Below are 17,065 nucleotides of genomic sequence, written 5' to 3'. Positions count from 1 at the left end.
CAGCATACAATAAGCTATATCTGTGTGCCTTCATATTTAGCTTTGTCGTGCTGAGAGCTGGTGGGTGGGTTGTTGGAGTGCTACAGTGTGTGATGTTCCACCCGTACCAAAGTATACTGCCGTACGTACAGACCACCCACCTCCAAACTTGTCGCAGTCCCAAAAATAAGCTTCAGGGTTTCCTATAACTTGCAATAGAAGGTGTTTAGTTTTTTATTGGGTGGTTGTGGTGGTGTGGATAACCAGGGGACTTCCCTGCTTGACATGTTCTATAATGCTTAGTTTCTCTTCCGAGTCAAAACATGGCCTGAAGACGCACATGCCCTTAAGGCGCAGCGGGCTTGGGCTTATCCTCGGACAAATATATCCAAGTCTTTTTGTTGCTTTTTTGCCAGAACTCGCTCTTCAGGCCTTAACTGTGCACACAGAGCAAGGGGGTTTCCATTACCAAGTAAAAACTGAATAAGCCCAGGATTTCAAAGGGGACGCTTGTCTGCGGCTAGACACGGACGGCTCCTAGACCAGACTGAAAGGGAGCAACGTCTCACCCACTAACCCTTACAAGACAGCGTCGCAAAAGGTCAGCTTTGCCCAAGATTTATTCAGGCTAAATATGCACAAGTCGTGTCATGTCAGAGTCAGCAGCTAGCAGGCATGTTGGCCATGCGGGAGTATCCAGAGCATACGCGCAATACCATAAAGCTTGGGCGAAATATATAAAACACTCCTGAGGGATAGCGTGAACTAAAGCGGCCTCCTTTGCGGGCTCCTAGATTTCTCCTTGGTCATGTCAAAAAATGAGGGTTTGTAGGATTTATGTCACTTCCTTCTCCTCCCCTCCTCCCCTTCTACGTATTTATGATTCTAGGCGCCTACTAGGTCAGAGCAGTGCAAAGGATCAGCACCTTGCACTAAAGGGAATAGATTACTTTGTCACTTTTGAGTTAAGTTAGCTAGAGAACTAAAAAAAAAAAAAAAACACCAAAAAATTAAGGCCCGTTGTTCTCTTTGTTCTCTTTTAGACCAACTCCATCGTCAGATTACAAATTTTTTAGCACCACCTATCAGATCTCCATACCAACCTGCCTTCCCCCGCGACAACCAGGCTCGCTGGATGGCAGTAAACAAAGCACGTATTTTTCGTGTTAGGCTGTCTGTTCAAGCTTGCCCAAGTCTGCTCTAGCAGATGGCTTCTGCATCTCAAATGTTGCACCGTGTCTTCCGATTGATGGCTATAGCGAGCTTCCAGCCCGAAGGGAGAAGGGACCCACTGCGGGCCAGCCAATATAACCCTTGTCATAAGGATCCGTTAATCCTTGCACAGTGATGTAATGATTGAAAAAGACATGCACGCAACATAAAGCGCGTATGCAGTACCACTATTAGTTTATGTACTTGCTCTGCTATGCTAAAGTACGGCCATGTTCTTGTGTGCGTTTTTCGAATCACACGCGACTGTCTTATTCCATATGAGAGCGCGAACTGCTTTTGAGCAGCACGTGTACTATCTCCAACAACCATTTGGTTGGCGTGTATGAATTTACTGACAGGAAGAAAAGAGGAACGATGTGTGTGCAGAAAATACAGGACATCTGAGTCTACTGATAAGCGGGGGATACTTGATCGGGTCGCGAGAGGAGTGGGGATATGGCTGGCGCATGACTTTGGTACTCGGGGCCCACTCGTTTGGCTTGTCTTGTTACGGCATACGTACCCAAAGACTACACTACACTATGGGATAGAATTGCCTGAAGATGCATGGATGTCCTCACCGACTGCCCAGGTCGAGGGCATCCATAGACGGCTGGACATATGCCATAATCGTAAACCCTATGAGACAAACGCCAAGTTCCTATGAATGAGTGAAGGGGCACAACCTCCTCAAACAAAAAGCCGCTGAATTGAGAACATGGGATATTAAACATCTGGGTGACTGGCGCTGACCTAAAAAGGGAGCCAAGGGAGCCAGCCAGCAGAGATGCAAAAAAAAGAGGGGTAAGACGAGATAGTGAGACAGAATGGAGCGCGTCTAGATTGCAGATATGTCTCTATTCTCACTGTTTAGAGTGACGTCAGCTTTGCCCCAAGGCCCTCAGAATCACAGACAGGCTTCAGAATGGCGTCAGCTTCCTCAGCTGGCCACTATTATCGTTCTGCTGGCTCTTTGGCGAGTCTGGCTATCCACCAGCCAATCTGTTCGCAGCTATCCCTCTACTGACTTCGGCGCAGCTACACCACCTGCCCAAATAGGCTACTTGGGTTCCACGGCCGGTCGTGCCTGGTGCACATAGAGGCAGAGCTACAGTGTTATGAACGGGCTCAACCAGCATCATTTGGGCTCAATGGACAACGGAATGACGGCAGGAGTAATCATGGCAGATTTGGGTTGGTCTCCTTTCGATGGGGGGCGTTTCTGCCCTCTGAACTAGACAGGCTGGTCACTTGGCCATGTTGCGCGCTGTTGCTTTGTCTGGACAGGCAGTTTGGGCTGTAGATTATGGCGAGATCTAGATAGGAAGGAGTCAAGTGTGCGGATGGGGAAGGAGGGAGGGTTATTCAGGATGTGGGGGGAAAGGGCAAACGGAAGAGGGCTTTGAAGCCCTGATTCTTTCCTTGTCCTGCTCACGATGCTTGCTGGCCCTTTTGTTCTATCCCACAGGTTTGACAAATTGCATTTTATTAGTGATATTTTAATTGTCAGCTTTGTTTTAAGGCTTTATTCCCTCCCTCATTTTCTTTTTTTTTCCTTCGTGGGTGGGCGTGTGTTATTGTGTCCAGGTCTGTCTACCTGTCTTACCACGAACGTCTTCTCCTTTATGCACTCTACTTTCTAGGTAGCGTCCCATGTCGGATTATAATTTATTTAGTCCGAATGATATATAATTTTTTTTCCGTTCCTTTTTTTTCCTTTTTTTTTTTTTTTTTTTCTTTTTCAATAATTTCCATTCAATCTAGCATCTTACTCGCTCATCACCTTAGAATAGCGCCGAGATGGCTTTTTTCTCTTTATTATCCTCATTTAATTGTTTGCCCGACTCTCCCTTGACTTCGTGGCTCTGGGGCCTACATTTCAGCTCTATCCACACGGGACAATCCAGGCCAAGCAGTCCGCTTCCTACTAGTTTGTGACTTTTATTCCATCATTTTTCGTGGGGTTCCTGCCTTCTGCCTCCATTTTCAACCATTTGCATGCTTAGTTACTATGCGCTGCAGCCTGATGTCGGAGTGCGTGCATAATTGGCAGTTTGGCCACTACAAGTGATAGAATAGAAGCTTTGAGGTAGGGTAAGTCTCCGACTATACGTACCGTACCGTACCATAAGTGGACTTTCTGGCTCGCAAGTTTCCATTTGCCATTTCCCTCCCTGTCTTCTTCCCACAACTCCAAATTCCTCGAGTCTTAGGTTCCAACTCCATACCTATGGCTGAAAGCCAGCATGTAATGCTGGTGTACATCATATACACCCCGAATTTTATGTATGTACATGAACTTACAGCCTCACCTTCATGCCTATTCTACCTGTCTCTCCTTTCTTTGCCATACGACAAATAATCACAAAGCCTTGCTTGCTAAACTTCCCGATGATCTGTCTCAAACACCGCTTTTTTTTTTCCACACTGCTTCTACCGGCTTTCTCCCTGTTGTAGTCCCACTTCTATTACTTATCATGGGTACAATTCATGTGCTGCTATTAGTGATCCTACACGAACGAGCCAACTCAGTGGAACTAACTCTTAGTGCTAGGCCGGCCGAAATCTCTCAGAAAAGGCTAACCTGTGCGACGACAGCATAAATTTGCACACAAAGCTCCAGACCTACACTTATACTGGGCTCATGCAGACAGCGCTGTCATTTACACTTCGGATTTAAATTCGGGGATGCAGAAGGTGTTGCAGCAATTTCTAGACAGTGGCTTGCTAGAGGGAGGCTTGCTGGTAGAGCCCAGTGCCATTGCAAGTGCTACAGCCGTTGGAGTGCTGGACAGAGCAGAGCGTCTCCGACAACCCAATATGTAAGACTTGTCGAGTGCAAGACACGTACACGCCGCAGGATTTGAAGCTATTTGGCTCTGTGGTGGTACTAAGGCCTAGGCGTATTAATTGTATGTACGCTCACTGTGTTTTTCTTCCATATACACAGCCAATATTCTTAGCAGGGAGAAGACCGACCAAGACTGCTCGCTGCCCGTAGACATGGGGGGTAAACAAGTCTATCCATACCCCTCTGGAAAGCCAAACAACGGTTGGACTTTCTTGCTCTTCAGCGTTGTTTTCTCATATCACCACCTCCCTGACTTTTTTGCTTTTTACTTATGATTTATTGCCCTTGAATTTATCTTTTTTTTTTTTTTACCCTTTTTTGCCTTCTGTTTCTACCAGGATAAATCAACCATCATCCCCTCTATTAATCTTCTCTTGACCCCCTCTATCCGACGAGTCACCCCTTCACTTCTCTACACGCCCTAATCGAACACACCCCCCCTCTCATCATGCAGCACTATAGAAGATAACAAGAGCAAAAAGAAAAAAAAAAAGTCCTCTGCAATAAGTGCAGATGAAAAAACCGGCAAGCCTATAGGCACCAACCCGGCAATCTTACGCTTGACCAGCACAAACAAATAGGTTGTGACTCGGCGCATGGAAATCTGTGTGTAAATACTTCCTTGTTCCCCAGTCCATATCGCCGTGTGAGTTTGTCCGTCCCTCCATCGTCTTGCTTTTCCTTTTTTCTTTTTTTTTTCTTATACCCTCCGCAGCTTTTCTCTTTACTTACTTACTTCCCTACTTTGCTTCTTTTGTCTAGAGTCCTGGTTTCTATCAAAGGCCTCAACTAGCTTCTGTCGAGTAACACATACAATCACTCATACAGAGCCCAATACTTCTCGTTTTCTTGGTACTTTTTCTTTTCTTTTTTTTTTTTTTTTTCTTTTTACCAGTCGCCATATAGGTCTGTTGTACTTCTGGACAGTTCTCCCGACTTCAAACTGAGCTTGCCAACCTTGGTGAATTCTCTATTCTTTCCCAGTCCAACACACAGTTATTATAGACTGGCGGCGCTGCTTCTCTTGCTCTGTACTCGTGCTTCCTTGCCCTGCTTTTCAGTCGATACAGCTAGGATCACAAATTCGCTGCTTCTTTCACGTCCCTACGAGCTTTTCTTTGAATAGACGCTGTTGAGTTGGACTTAAAACGACGACACAGCTTGGGTAAGTCGATGTCTGTTTTTGCATCACGCTTTGCTTCGGTTGTCCCTATATCACGTACCAAGTCCCCGTTCCCCATGAGCCCCGTTTGTATGCTCTTTGATCCTACACTGAAAAAAAGCATCTTTTCCTCACTGCAACATCCTGTTCCCACACTTGCTCACAGCAACTTTGACACCGGCGTTTTGTTACCCTCTCCACTTATACCACCCATACGCCCCCTTCTACTCCCCCTCTACTTCTACCCACACCTACTGCTAAGCTTTTGCCTCTTTACCCGATCCCCCCCCTTCTTCTTTCTTCCTTGTCCTTCCAGCTCTTGACTTCATACTTCATTCACTTTTTCTATTTATTTGCTTGTCACCCATACCTTCTTTTGCTTTTTGTATATTGTCTTGACACGCATAGCCTTCCCCCCCCCCCCAAAGAATTTCTTGTGTGCGCATACAAGTTAAAGTTAGCATCCACCTCATACAAATACCAACAGCCTTCCTGACCTTTTGATCCCAATATCGGCCTCTGATCATCGTCACCCTCATCCATACATCTCTTTTCACCCTACATAATCAGTGTGTGACAGTCAGATTCTGATCCTTTCTTCCTCTTTCGCTGGTACTCTAGATCCCCCGAACAGATTCTTGCTCCTTTTGAGCCTTGCCATAACCACCTATTTCTAGACGAAATATCTGGATTATAGCCCTACAGCTATACACAATCACTTGGTAGAAATTGGCTCTGGTGCTGCTTCGCTTGCGATGCCTTCCTCACCGCAAAGACAACTACAGATGGAACCACAGCCACAGCCACAACCCCGGTTCCACTCGTCTTCGAATCTACAACTACCAAGCCAATATCAGCGATCGTCGCAGACTCAAAACCAGTTACAGCTCCTGCTGCAACCAGACTTACAGTTCCATCCACAGACGCAGCCATCTCTCCAGCTGCACTCGCAATCCCAATCGCAACAGACTCCCCAAGAGTCGCGGCAAATACAACAGCGCCAGATCTGCCAGTCCCACCAAACCCGGAAAACCCGGCCAGTTCAGCAAGCCCAACATGATATACAAGGTCAACAGACCGCGCAAACCCACAGACAGTTGCGGCGCTTGTCACAAAGCCATAGCCAAACACAAACCCAGCAAGGGATTCACTCTTTTGATGATACCCAGGAGGAGGCTAGCCGTATTGCAGATGACCCCATTGATCCATCTATGATGGACCAGTCGTCACTTTCAAACAAAGCAGGTATGTCACGGGGTTCCTTCATCTTATTGCATACAGAGGCGCCCTAAACTGCGTTCTAGCCAGCCGTCATAGCTTCTCTTAGCTGCCTAGCGCCTCAGGCTTTTTGGCTCTACATGTTTTGGTATTTCCTCAGTATCTAAAGTCGCTTCTCTAAATACTAATCTCTTCTTCTTTTTTTGCTGATAATTAGTCGCCCCGGAAAGAGACTCAATGCCCTCTTTGAAGCGAGCGCGGTCGCCAGAACCCGACATCGGCTACCACTACCAGTCTCCTGTTGCGTCTAACAGAGATGACGAAACTGGTAAGAAAGCCCTGATTCTAAGCTACTCAATATATCCATGTTAACAGACTTTTAGGTACTCCTGTTCCTCGAGATGCAAACCTTAACCCGACTAAACGCATGAGAGTTGCAGTTAGAACACGGTCCGGGGCCAGTACTGCTACTACTCCGGTCTCGGCAACCGATGTTGCTGGTGCTTCCAGTATTGCAACCTCTAATCCATCGGCGGCAATGCCCATGCCCATGCCAGTCTCAATGCCTGTTTCGATATCTAATACGATCCATACTTCAACTCCAACTTCTTCCATTTCAACCTCCATTCCTGCGTCTGTCTCTGGATGTGCTCCTTTATCCGCCATCGTTTCAACTCCGACATTGGAGACTACCGACATTTACCAGACATACCATAATATGCCTTCTTTGCCGGCACTTTATCCCCAACCTATTTCTGGAAGAATGGTTATGACCCAGCAGCAGCAGTCTATGCAATATATACCATCTTCTTACATGGCCCCTAGATTGCCTCCCATGCCGCAATCTCATGTTTCCTTGCCACCACCGCAGCATATGCAGCACGCTGGCAACAATGGGTCTACGAAGCCGCAAAAGCCCCCCGTTGTCAAGTCGCTCCCCACAGTCAGAGATCATACTACTTCGGATGTGTGCGAGTCTGGGGATGAGTACATTCCTCGCGAAATTGATGCAGCTGGCGAGCAAAAGGTCAGGCCAAATGGAGAGCTTACTGGAGGGCGCAAATACCTTTGCAAAACGTTCCACTTGCCTCACCGAGCTGATAAGCTATTCATGTTGGCTACAGAGTGTGCCCGAGTTCTAGGATATCGTGATTCGTATTTGCTCTTCAACAAGAACCGCTCCTTGTTTAAGATGATAGCAAACTCAATTGAAAAAGAGGAGCTGGTACGCTTGAGCATAATACCGTACTCATATCGCTCGCGGCAAATTGCTATCGTTTCTGCTCGCTCCATGTTCCGCCAGTTTGGTAGCAGAGTGATTGTCGATGGTCATCGTGTGCGAGATGATTACTGGGAGGCCAAGGCTATTAAACAAGGATTCACCGAAGAAGAACTATCGAGCGACAAGCGCCCTGGCGCTGCAAAGGCAAGAGCTCTGGCTGCTGCGACTGCTGTTGCAGAGGCTGCTGCGGCCCAGGCTGCTGTGGATCAGCAGCATGCGCTATTGCAGGGCGGCCATCATGACCTTTCATATGGCCAGTATCATGGTTCTGCTTCACACTACATGCAGCCTGTCCTGCCAATGCCGCCAGTCAACAACTATTACGATCAGCAGGTTCTGGCGACGTCTATACCTCAAGAATATTCAGATTCCCGCGCCCATCGCCAGGAATTAGGCAGCCACTCCTACGATCAGGCACAGCCATTGTCGATCGATTACAATAGTCAGAACCATGCCTCGGAGCTCAACAGACCTGCATCTCAACGGGAGATGCGCAGCGGCTATACGAATGACATGTGGCGTCGCTCTCACGATCAGTCTCATTCAACTGTTTCTCAGCCCCCACCCGCTATTGAGCCTGGACAGGCTTCAATTTCTTCGAGTACTACTAGATATTCTCCCCATCCTTCCTATGGAGTATACAACACGGCTCCCTCGGCTAGTGCTTCGACGCCTACAACCGCTTCCATTACGACACAGAGCCCTTCTTCGATGATGACGAGCTCGCCGTACGCATATTCCATCCACACACAAGCTCCCACAGCCTCAACGGCCATGAGAGGTATGTTGTGAAATTGCCATTTGATTTGCATCTCTTTTCCACTAACCTTTCTCTTTTCTAAAAACTTTAGGTTCGGTGCCTGCGCTTTCAACATCACAAAGCTATAGCTACCCACCACCAACCTCAAGCCAAGTCTGGCAACAGACTGTCCCACAGACACCCCAGAGTAGCTATTCTGGCTACACAACGAACCAGACATCGCCATCACAAGGCCAGAATCCAGACAACCAACAACAGCAACAACAATACCAAAGTAGCATATCACCGGTGTCAAATCGTCTGCCCTCAAATATGACCATGTCCTCTGTGTCTACAATGAACCAGCCTTACTCCAACCATTCGATTTACCCATCGGACCAAACGCCACGCCAGTACTTGCCGCCTGTCAGCCAGACTTCTTCTACACAGAATTGGCCGACCCAGCCATCCCAGCCCATCCAATCCGGACGTGCTTCCGCCACTAGCCAGCCGCAGTGGTGGTCGGGTCAGCAACAGCAGCAGTAGCTGGGCGTTTGCAAGTCTGTTCATGAAGGACGACTGGGTCTACTGTGACTTTAGACCAATGAAGCAGCGGCGTAAAAGGTATAGCTGAGAAGAGCCACCTTTAGGTGATCTATCTCATGCTGACATCCGGCGAAAAGCTTGTTGCATAGGAGAACAGCATGCCTTTTCTTTCTAGTCTCTTCGTTTTCATCTTTTCTTCTCTTTTCATTCTTGCTCCTTCAACTTCTCTTTCTTTTATTTTCTTTCTTTCTATATGCACATACCCATTTTTTATGCGGATATTTTAGAACGTTCTATCACGGCTGCTAGCTCTTATCTTTCAATTACTCTTTTCTTATTTTTTGTTTCTTTTAAATCCATCTATCTACTTCTTCATTTCCGGTTGGAATCAATCCCGTTTACTACTTTTAGTTTTTCGAGAAAAAAAAAACCATTTGCTCTTGGCATTTTCCTGTTGAAACTTCTCGCAGTCTTGTCATAATTCCGTGTAATAATTCATTGTCTTTTACACTCTTGTGCTACCACTGGTTTGGCTAATAACAATGGCTTTTGTAAAAAAGTGGGGGAGGGTTATAAACTAACGCGATCAAGGCCGTGGTTACACGGATAAGCAAGAAGACACGAGTCACGATCATCTATAACTAATTATTTATAAATAAAGGGTCTAATTCACCATTAATCAGGGCATCGAGTCATGGCAAGCACCAAGGTAGGCTTTTTTTATGCTTATTATTTTTTATTATCACTGTACAATATACATGATCAAATTACACACTGTCAAGTTGCAGCCTGTTATTTGTCTGTAAATAATGAACTATCGCCTCGGGGCAAAGATGAGGCAATGGATGGTTCAGGTTCAATTTCATGAAGATGAAGGGTTATGGGGAGATATTTGTGTGGGTATGATGGAGCGCAATGTAGAATAAAAAACACGGACATAAATGGCATGGGGTAGCCGATATCAAAAGAGAACAAACCAGACCAATGAATAAACGAAAAGCAGCTTCTAGCCATCACTTGCTTGGCAAGTACTAGGAAAGTAATGTGTTTAGGCGCTGGTGGGCTTGAAGACCATGCGTTCGCTAGAGCTCGAGGTGAAGGGCACACCCAGCTCAAACAGCTTCAGGCAGACAGAAGAGAAGTCCTTGAAGAACAGCTCGTTGTCCTTGGCATAAGCCTCAACGTGCTTGCGGAAAGACTTATCCTGAATGAGAGACAGATCAGTGGGCAGCATCATTAGAGACTTGGAGCTCTTGTTCTCGTACTGCATGGGGCCATTCCACTTGCGTTGCTGCCACTTCTCGTCCAGAAGCAGAGTGTAGAAGTCATTGGTCATGACAGTGGGAGAGAAGGTCCAAGGACCATCAAAGCCGGAGCGGCTGGTGTGGCAGCGGCCCAGGGCATGGGCTCCAGCAAGAGCAACAATCTCCTGGTCGTTGAATCCCATGCGGTAGAAAATGTCACGCAAGTGCTTGGGGCCCTGGCTAGCATCGGGCAGACGACCATCGGGAGTGCAGGCAGCGGCCAGACCATCAGTACGGCCGGGGCGGAAGGGGATAATGGGGCCCTGCATCTCCTGGACAGCGCAGACACCACCCAAGATCCACAGGTCGGAGTAGCTGATCCAGGGGAACTTGGCCTTGACCGGCTCCAGGAAATCACGGGCAGTCTTCAGGCCAGCATTGGCACCGTGACCAGACTCAGGGCTAAAGCGCATGGTGGCACCGTTGGAACCACCAGTGCCGGTCTCCTTGTCGTAGGTACCGGACGCGTGCCATGCTAGACGCAGCAGAACGGGGCCATAGCTGCCGTCATCATAGTCATCCTTCTCCTCCAGGCGGTTGGCAATCTCGTTGTAGACAGCCTGGTAATCGGCCTGGGTGCGTTCCTTGGGCTCGGCAGCACCCTGGTTGTAGAAGAAGTAGCCACCACCAAGAACAGCAGCAGCACCAGTCAGGTAAAGCAGAGATGAGCTACCCTTCTTGGGGGCCTCAGAGGAGTAGAAGCGGCGGCCCTGCTGGGCGGTCTGGCGGGGGGCGGCGATGAAGGCGCGGCGAGTCGAGGCCCGGATAGCCGAGCGGGCAAACTGACGGGAAACGGAAGCCATCTGCCACGAGATGTTATTAGCTTAAAGCAACAAATATAAGGACGACTACTGAGACGAGAAGAGCGTCGGGGTGCTCAGAGGACAGAAAATAAGCCACTTGCAAGATGAGATTGAGCGTACCTTGATGATTTATGTGATTAAAAACTGATGGAAGGAAAAAGAAAACACGACGCCGAAACAACCAAAGCTTGTAGAAAAAAGGACGGCAGAGGGAAAAAAGCCAAGACGTGGAGACAGCAAGGAGATAAGTGGGGAGAAAGCAGAGACGGAGTAAGTAAGAGGAGGGGAGGACAGCGAGACTTTATACTCCAAGGTAAAAGGGTAGAAGTAGAAGAAGAGGAGAGGAGAAGGAGAGAAGGAACAAATGCCAAGTACAAGTGTACCTTTTGGGGACAAGAGCGAAGCAAATATAGCAGGGAGCAAGGAAATATGGGGAATCAATCAACTGATAGATGAACAGCGGGCATCAACTGGGAAACAGCCACAATCTAAGAAAGGCAAGTCCCTAAGTATATTCCATCCATCGCCACACTAGCCGGTCCCAAATAGCGGCACACTGATTGGTTGATTAAATAGTGAATTTATTACTTCCCCAGCTCGATTTCGCGTTATGAAGCGCTTGTTTTCTTTCTTTCTGGAGGAGGAGGGGAGGGGGGGGTTTGTGAGTACATCTTGTTTGAAGCCAGAGCTTTCTAGCGGTAGTGGGTAGGTGCGGCCAATACTGGTCGCTCTTGCAGATATACCACAGGAAAAAAAGGCACACTACACAAATACGTAGACTGCCATTGGCTGAGACGGATGCCACAAGGCGATCCCTCACAAGCCCACCTCTTTTTCCCTGGTAGGAGCATGGCAGTTTTCAGCAACATCCCTATTCCAGAGAACACAGGGATGGGGCAGTAAGAAGGAAGGAGCAAGGCCCCAAGCTTGGCCTAACTAAGGGCTTCATCAGAGGAAAAAGGAAGGAGAAAGGAGAGGGGCAGAGGGCAGTAAGATAGACAGCAGGGCAAGCTTCCTTCTATCTGATTCCACGAAACAAGTAGCAAGATGTATTGTCAGGCAAAACAAGAAGGTAGAACTACCGGCCACTTCCGAATGAAACGCTTGCTTTAGTAAGCATGTCATGAACTACAGAAATACAACAGAAAAAAGTTTTTTCCTCACAATCTCAGGCGGTACACAGCCATAAAGCACCCTCCCCCCCTCCCCTCCCCCGTATTACACGCTGTGCAGTTTTTCTATCCAGGACGAAAAGGCCGCTGACCAAGGCTCAAACAGTCGACAATCATGGTTGCTGGGAGATGAAGCAATCTCAGCAAGAGAGAGCAGGAAATAATTCCAACAACAGTCTTTCTTGTGGAGTGGGGTCATTGCCTTCGGCAAGAGCAAGCGGGCTTCCGCTGACCTCTGGAAGGATAGGATTTTAAAGGATTTCAAGGGAAGATAAAAGGATGGGCCTAAGGGGATCTCGGAACTGAAGCAAAGCAAAAGGAGGTAAGGGAGGAGAGCAAGTTGCTATGCAGTAGTAGGCAAGCAACGTAAAGGAGAAAATGAAGAAATAAAGATTAGAAAAGCCCCACTTAGAGAAACAAATTCAAAAGCATAAAGAAAAAGAAAAAAAAAAACCAGCACAACATGTGCGTACACCACCACCCCTTGTTATACGACTTTTATGCGAGCTAGCATACAGCATAGGTACCAAGTACTTAGGCAGGCTCCTGCCATATCTGGCGTACTATTTAGCAGTGCTATTTCCACTTCGTGATAGCATCACGTTTCAGCACAGTTTTCAGAAAAGAACAGAGCCACAACTTGGGTAACGATGCTGCCCTTCACTTGCTAAAAGCCTGTTTTCTACTATCGTAGAATATCATTCCTTGCATGCGGAGATAATGCTACAACGCGCGGTGTCAATATCCTAAATGTCTCTAGTCTTGGCAACCAAATGCTTCACTGAGCAGTGCGCTTTTCTCAAGGACAGAAGAAAAACCTGCCTTGTCAGAAGACCCAGGCTAGACCTTTCGTTCGGCCCACGGCAATTCCTTCTGAGCCTACTGTCGTAATGGATGTTCCATACTGACGCTATATCGACAGGCATATCCTGTCCCGTCATAGCCAACCACCAAAAACTCGGAACACGCGCTGCCGACCAAGTCTGCCCCTCCTCATCCCATTCCTATTCTTCGTCATCCCACTCCTGCTTCTACCCTTCCTGCCCCAGTCTAGCTCTCTTTGTCTGACCCTTCTTCGCTTTCTTATTTTAGGTTGTTCACGGACTCTCGGAGGCACACTGCTATCTCTCTCGCCAATTGCAGCCTGCTTCGGCTACTCGCTATGATTTTTTTTTTCGATTGGCCTTAGCTCAAAGCTACACAAGAGCAAGGCACGCTGTATTATTTGATTGTCAAATGCAGCGCTCCTTTAGTCTCTATTTGTAATATTCCTAGCCGTATACAACACAAAGCATGCGGCCGTTTAAAGCTATGGTAGGCGGCTTGGCTACGAGAAGGCTTGATTAGCGCTACTCGGTATCAAAATATCAACCCCCCTTCTAGCGCAGCATTATCCTACCTCTGTCTTATCTGCATAGTTGGTTGCTTCTTACGTACAAGTCATTCATGCTTCTCCAGAGCTAGCTCGGATACCGCCGGGCGAGGAATTGCCCAACGCTTCAGAGTCGATCCATCAAATCGAAACTAATTTTACCAATAAACTTTCAGCTTAACCTTGCGTCATTAAGACGTTAGCCCCTGACGATTCTACAGTGTTGTTAAATAACCCTCATTTAGGGTTATGGCAGTGAAAATTTACCTCATCAAACCTTCTGGCCTTAACATCAACGGCACTACGAGTGAGGACCTGGTATAAAAATAAGTCATAATGTATTTGTTCCCATGCAACTTCTGATTCTAACCGCCAATGTAAATGCCAAACAAACATACATTCTTTCCATCAACATCACATATTTTATCTTTTTTTTCTTTCCTCAAAAAACCAAAGCAAAGTGAAACAAAGCTGACTAGACAAAACAGCCAGCAGACGGATGCAAAGACAAAGGAAAGGGGGAATCATGGCATGAATGCTCTATCCTCCCAGGATATACCACCAACCGCGTGTGTTTGCCTACTCGAAGGTTTGCAGTATACATAGACGAAGCCACAAGTCTTCGTCTAGTGGAAGGGTGCAGTGCCAGTGAGGGCAGCATCTTCCGTCATACAATGGAAGTCATAGTAGTTGTAGTACATACTCTCAGCCTTTTGACGGGTAGCTTCGTCCATTTCAATTACGGTTGGACCGTCTTCTTTGCCGCCTGAACGGGCACGAGAGGCGACAGCGACCGAGGCAGGACTGCAAAAAGAAATGTGGTGACGGTTATTAGTACAGAACTCGCTTGATGACAAAGAAAGTATAGTAGGAAAGAAGAGAAACTTACCCAAAGAACTCGCGGTCCACGACAAGGAACTGCTGCATGGCGTCCTTGCCACCCCGGTACTGCAGGTAGGTCAGGTATCTCAGCGTAAACGCCCGCTTCAACCCAGTTGACAAGCGGCTTTTAGTCCGCAAATTGTCAAACACTTGCTTGATCCGCTTGCTCTGCTCAGCCTCAGTCTCGGGCGTTGTGGGCTGCTCGAGCTCAAATTCAATCCACTTCTCCCAGAAGATACGGCTATCCACATACCATTGCATGTTAGTGACAAAGGTCTCGCGGGCTTCAGCCACGGAGCCCTTGACCTTCCATAACAAGAATGCCCACTCGGCCACCAGTGCGCCTTTGATGAAAATGTCAACCTGCGGAGAGTCAATCTGCGTCTTGAAAATCTGGATGGCATCATCAAGGCTTCCTTGGCGACGCTCTAGCTGTGCCCATGAGATAACAGCTTCAACGCACTCGGGCAGCTTCATCAGGATGGCCTCGTGGATGGCGCGAGCAACATCAATACGGCCCTGGCTTTCTTCAAAGTAGGCAAACTGGATGCGGATACCTGGTCTGCTAATGGGCACGTGGATTGTGCATGCACGGAGATAGATGTTTCGCATGTCCTCTTCTTTTTCAGGCAGCGATGACATCCATCTCACGTAGCGGAACCAAAACTCATCGTAGTGCGCGCAGGCTACTAGACACCTCTCGTAAAGGAAAATAATGCGAGAATTACTGCCCTCAGACTCCTCAAAATCAAGGTACTTGTTCCAATTCACCAGCTGACTGTTGTCTAGCTCTGTGACATGGAAGTATGGCCGCTTGATCTCGGATTCGAAAGCCCACCGCTTGGTCGTTTCGGACTGAGTGCGAGTGAAAATCTCATAGTACATGATGTCAATCTTGCCGCGGATATCTCGCTCAATCTCAAGTTCAGACTTGGGGGCACCACCATAGGCTGCATGTTCAGAGGCAACCTCTTTCTTGAACCGGATCAGATTCTCTTCTGACACGAGGTCCTTGACAGGTCGTTCGTGGCAGAGAGTACGGAACCGCTCAAAGTATCGGGCATATTGGTGCATAGGGATGTGTATGAGGCGCATCAGGATAGCCAAAACTTTATCTTGAGCGTCTTGGCGCTCCTCAAATTCAATGTACTTATCCCAGAAAGGGTGTGCTAGGAAGTCGAGTCCTACACATGCAGCTCCACGTTCAAACAAACTAGGAGATAATTAGCTAGTTACTCGTTGATTAAAGGGGGAAATGGATAGGATGGAGAAGGGGGAAGTGATACTGATAGGGATTTGGGTAAATCATGTTCCGCAGCTGTGGTTAACATATTCAAATAACATCCGACCATAGTGTTGTTAATGGAATTGAGCCATAGTGCAACGTATGTAGTCAGCCCAAAACGAAGCGGCGCAACCAGCAACACAAAAGAGAATAGAAAGGTAAAGAAAAGGGGGGGATGGAGAAGGACAACGAAACTCAAAAAGCTCTCGGAGAATAGATGATGAGACAGTCGGACGGAGCCAAGCGGAGAAGATAGCCTGAATTACTGGGCGGAGAGAAAACTGGTCCATAGAGAAAACAGTGAGGAGTCAATCCAGTCCCAGCCATTTCGGAGGGGGGGTTGGAATATCTCACCAGGAGGCAGCTTTGAAGAGATCCTTATCCTAGTGACCAGTAGTCAACTAGAATGTTGCAGTGCGGGGACATATAGCGAAGCAAGATATATACGCACGGGGACACCAAGAAGCGCGCCAGTAGCAGGACTGTCGTATGGGCGTTCTTGTAGAAGGGGTAAACTATAGCGTCCATGAAGAAGACAAAGACTGTCCCTGTGTCTACGTTTCAATGGGTATAGATAATGGAGGAGAGATGGACGAACAGAAGGGGGGGGGGGAGGAAAGGGTATCCGTCCATGGCATATTCAACTTACTCTCTAACGGGCTGCGGGACGTGAGTAGTGTCCATTTTAAAGGAGCAATATTCAGTCCAAAGATCGACTGAGTTACCAATGCTAGCACATCCTCGTTCATATATCTAAAGAGGTCATGAAAATGTTAGTGGATCTGTATTTCATTGTCCAAGTTGGGGTTTGCCCTCACCATTTCCGCGGCTTCAGGGCCGGCTATGTTGAACTCCTGATCGGCGTACTTCTTCCAATATCCAAAAAAGAGCGGGAATTTGTGGAGGAAAGCATCATAGGCGCTACGGAATGACGAAATAGCTTGTGGACTGGAGTTTCTGTTGAGGGTCCCCTCCATTTCGGCAGCCCTCACATACTTTTCCCAGGCCTCAAAGCTATCTGGGTCGGAATCCTGCGGAGAAAAGAAAAGGGATGTCAGTACTAGACATATATATAATGTTCGGCTAGCCCTGGGGCTTTTCGTGGGTCGTCTTACCACTTCACTCTTGAGACGCTTCAGTTCAAGATTGTCATCGTCGCTAGCAGCATATTCGTAGTCGGCCATGGTTAAAGTAAGTACAGATGGACAGCTAAGGGCTGGTAAACCTGGGTAGGATCAAGCAAAGCAAATGATATCGT

The 17,065-nt window shown here is 47.6% G+C and overlaps 3 protein-coding genes across 3 annotated transcripts; 1 reads left to right on the top strand and 2 right to left on the bottom strand.

Annotated features, from left to right (window-relative positions):
• Positions 1-6,659: 6,659 nt before the first annotated feature.
• Positions 6,660-8,989, top strand: HOO65_020293 (Chromatin structure-remodeling complex subunit rsc7; the record flags this gene model as incomplete). Its single annotated transcript, XM_071006507.1, has 3 exons — positions 6,660-6,750; positions 6,806-8,485; positions 8,556-8,989. The coding sequence occupies 3 exons, from the start codon at positions 6,660-6,662 to the stop codon at positions 8,987-8,989; spliced, it is 2,205 nt and encodes a 734-aa protein (XP_070860931.1).
• Positions 8,990-10,037: 1,048 nt separating this feature from the next.
• On the bottom strand, positions 10,038-11,096 carry HOO65_020292 (Cytochrome c peroxidase mitochondrial; the record flags this gene model as incomplete). Its single annotated transcript, XM_071000031.1, has 1 exon — positions 10,038-11,096. The coding sequence occupies one exon, from the start codon at positions 11,094-11,096 to the stop codon at positions 10,038-10,040; it is 1,059 nt and encodes a 352-aa protein (XP_070860930.1).
• Positions 11,097-14,266: 3,170 nt separating this feature from the next.
• HOO65_020291 (Pre-mRNA-processing factor 39) lies at positions 14,267-16,991 on the bottom strand (the record flags this gene model as incomplete). The annotated part of the gene is made up of 7 exons (XM_071006447.1): positions 14,267-14,444; positions 14,530-15,735; positions 16,162-16,190; positions 16,259-16,355; positions 16,457-16,467; positions 16,626-16,838; positions 16,923-16,991. The coding sequence occupies 7 exons, from the start codon at positions 16,989-16,991 to the stop codon at positions 14,267-14,269; spliced, it is 1,803 nt and encodes a 600-aa protein (XP_070860929.1).
• Positions 16,992-17,065: the final 74 nt, after the last annotated feature.

Source organism: Ceratocystis lukuohia (genome assembly GCF_044167205.1).
Source record: "Ceratocystis lukuohia strain C4212 chromosome Unknown Supercontig2_pilon, whole genome shotgun sequence".
Classification (NCBI taxonomy): Eukaryota; Fungi; Ascomycota; class Sordariomycetes; order Microascales; family Ceratocystidaceae; genus Ceratocystis; species Ceratocystis lukuohia.
This window is presented reverse-complemented; position numbering and strand designations above follow the sequence as displayed.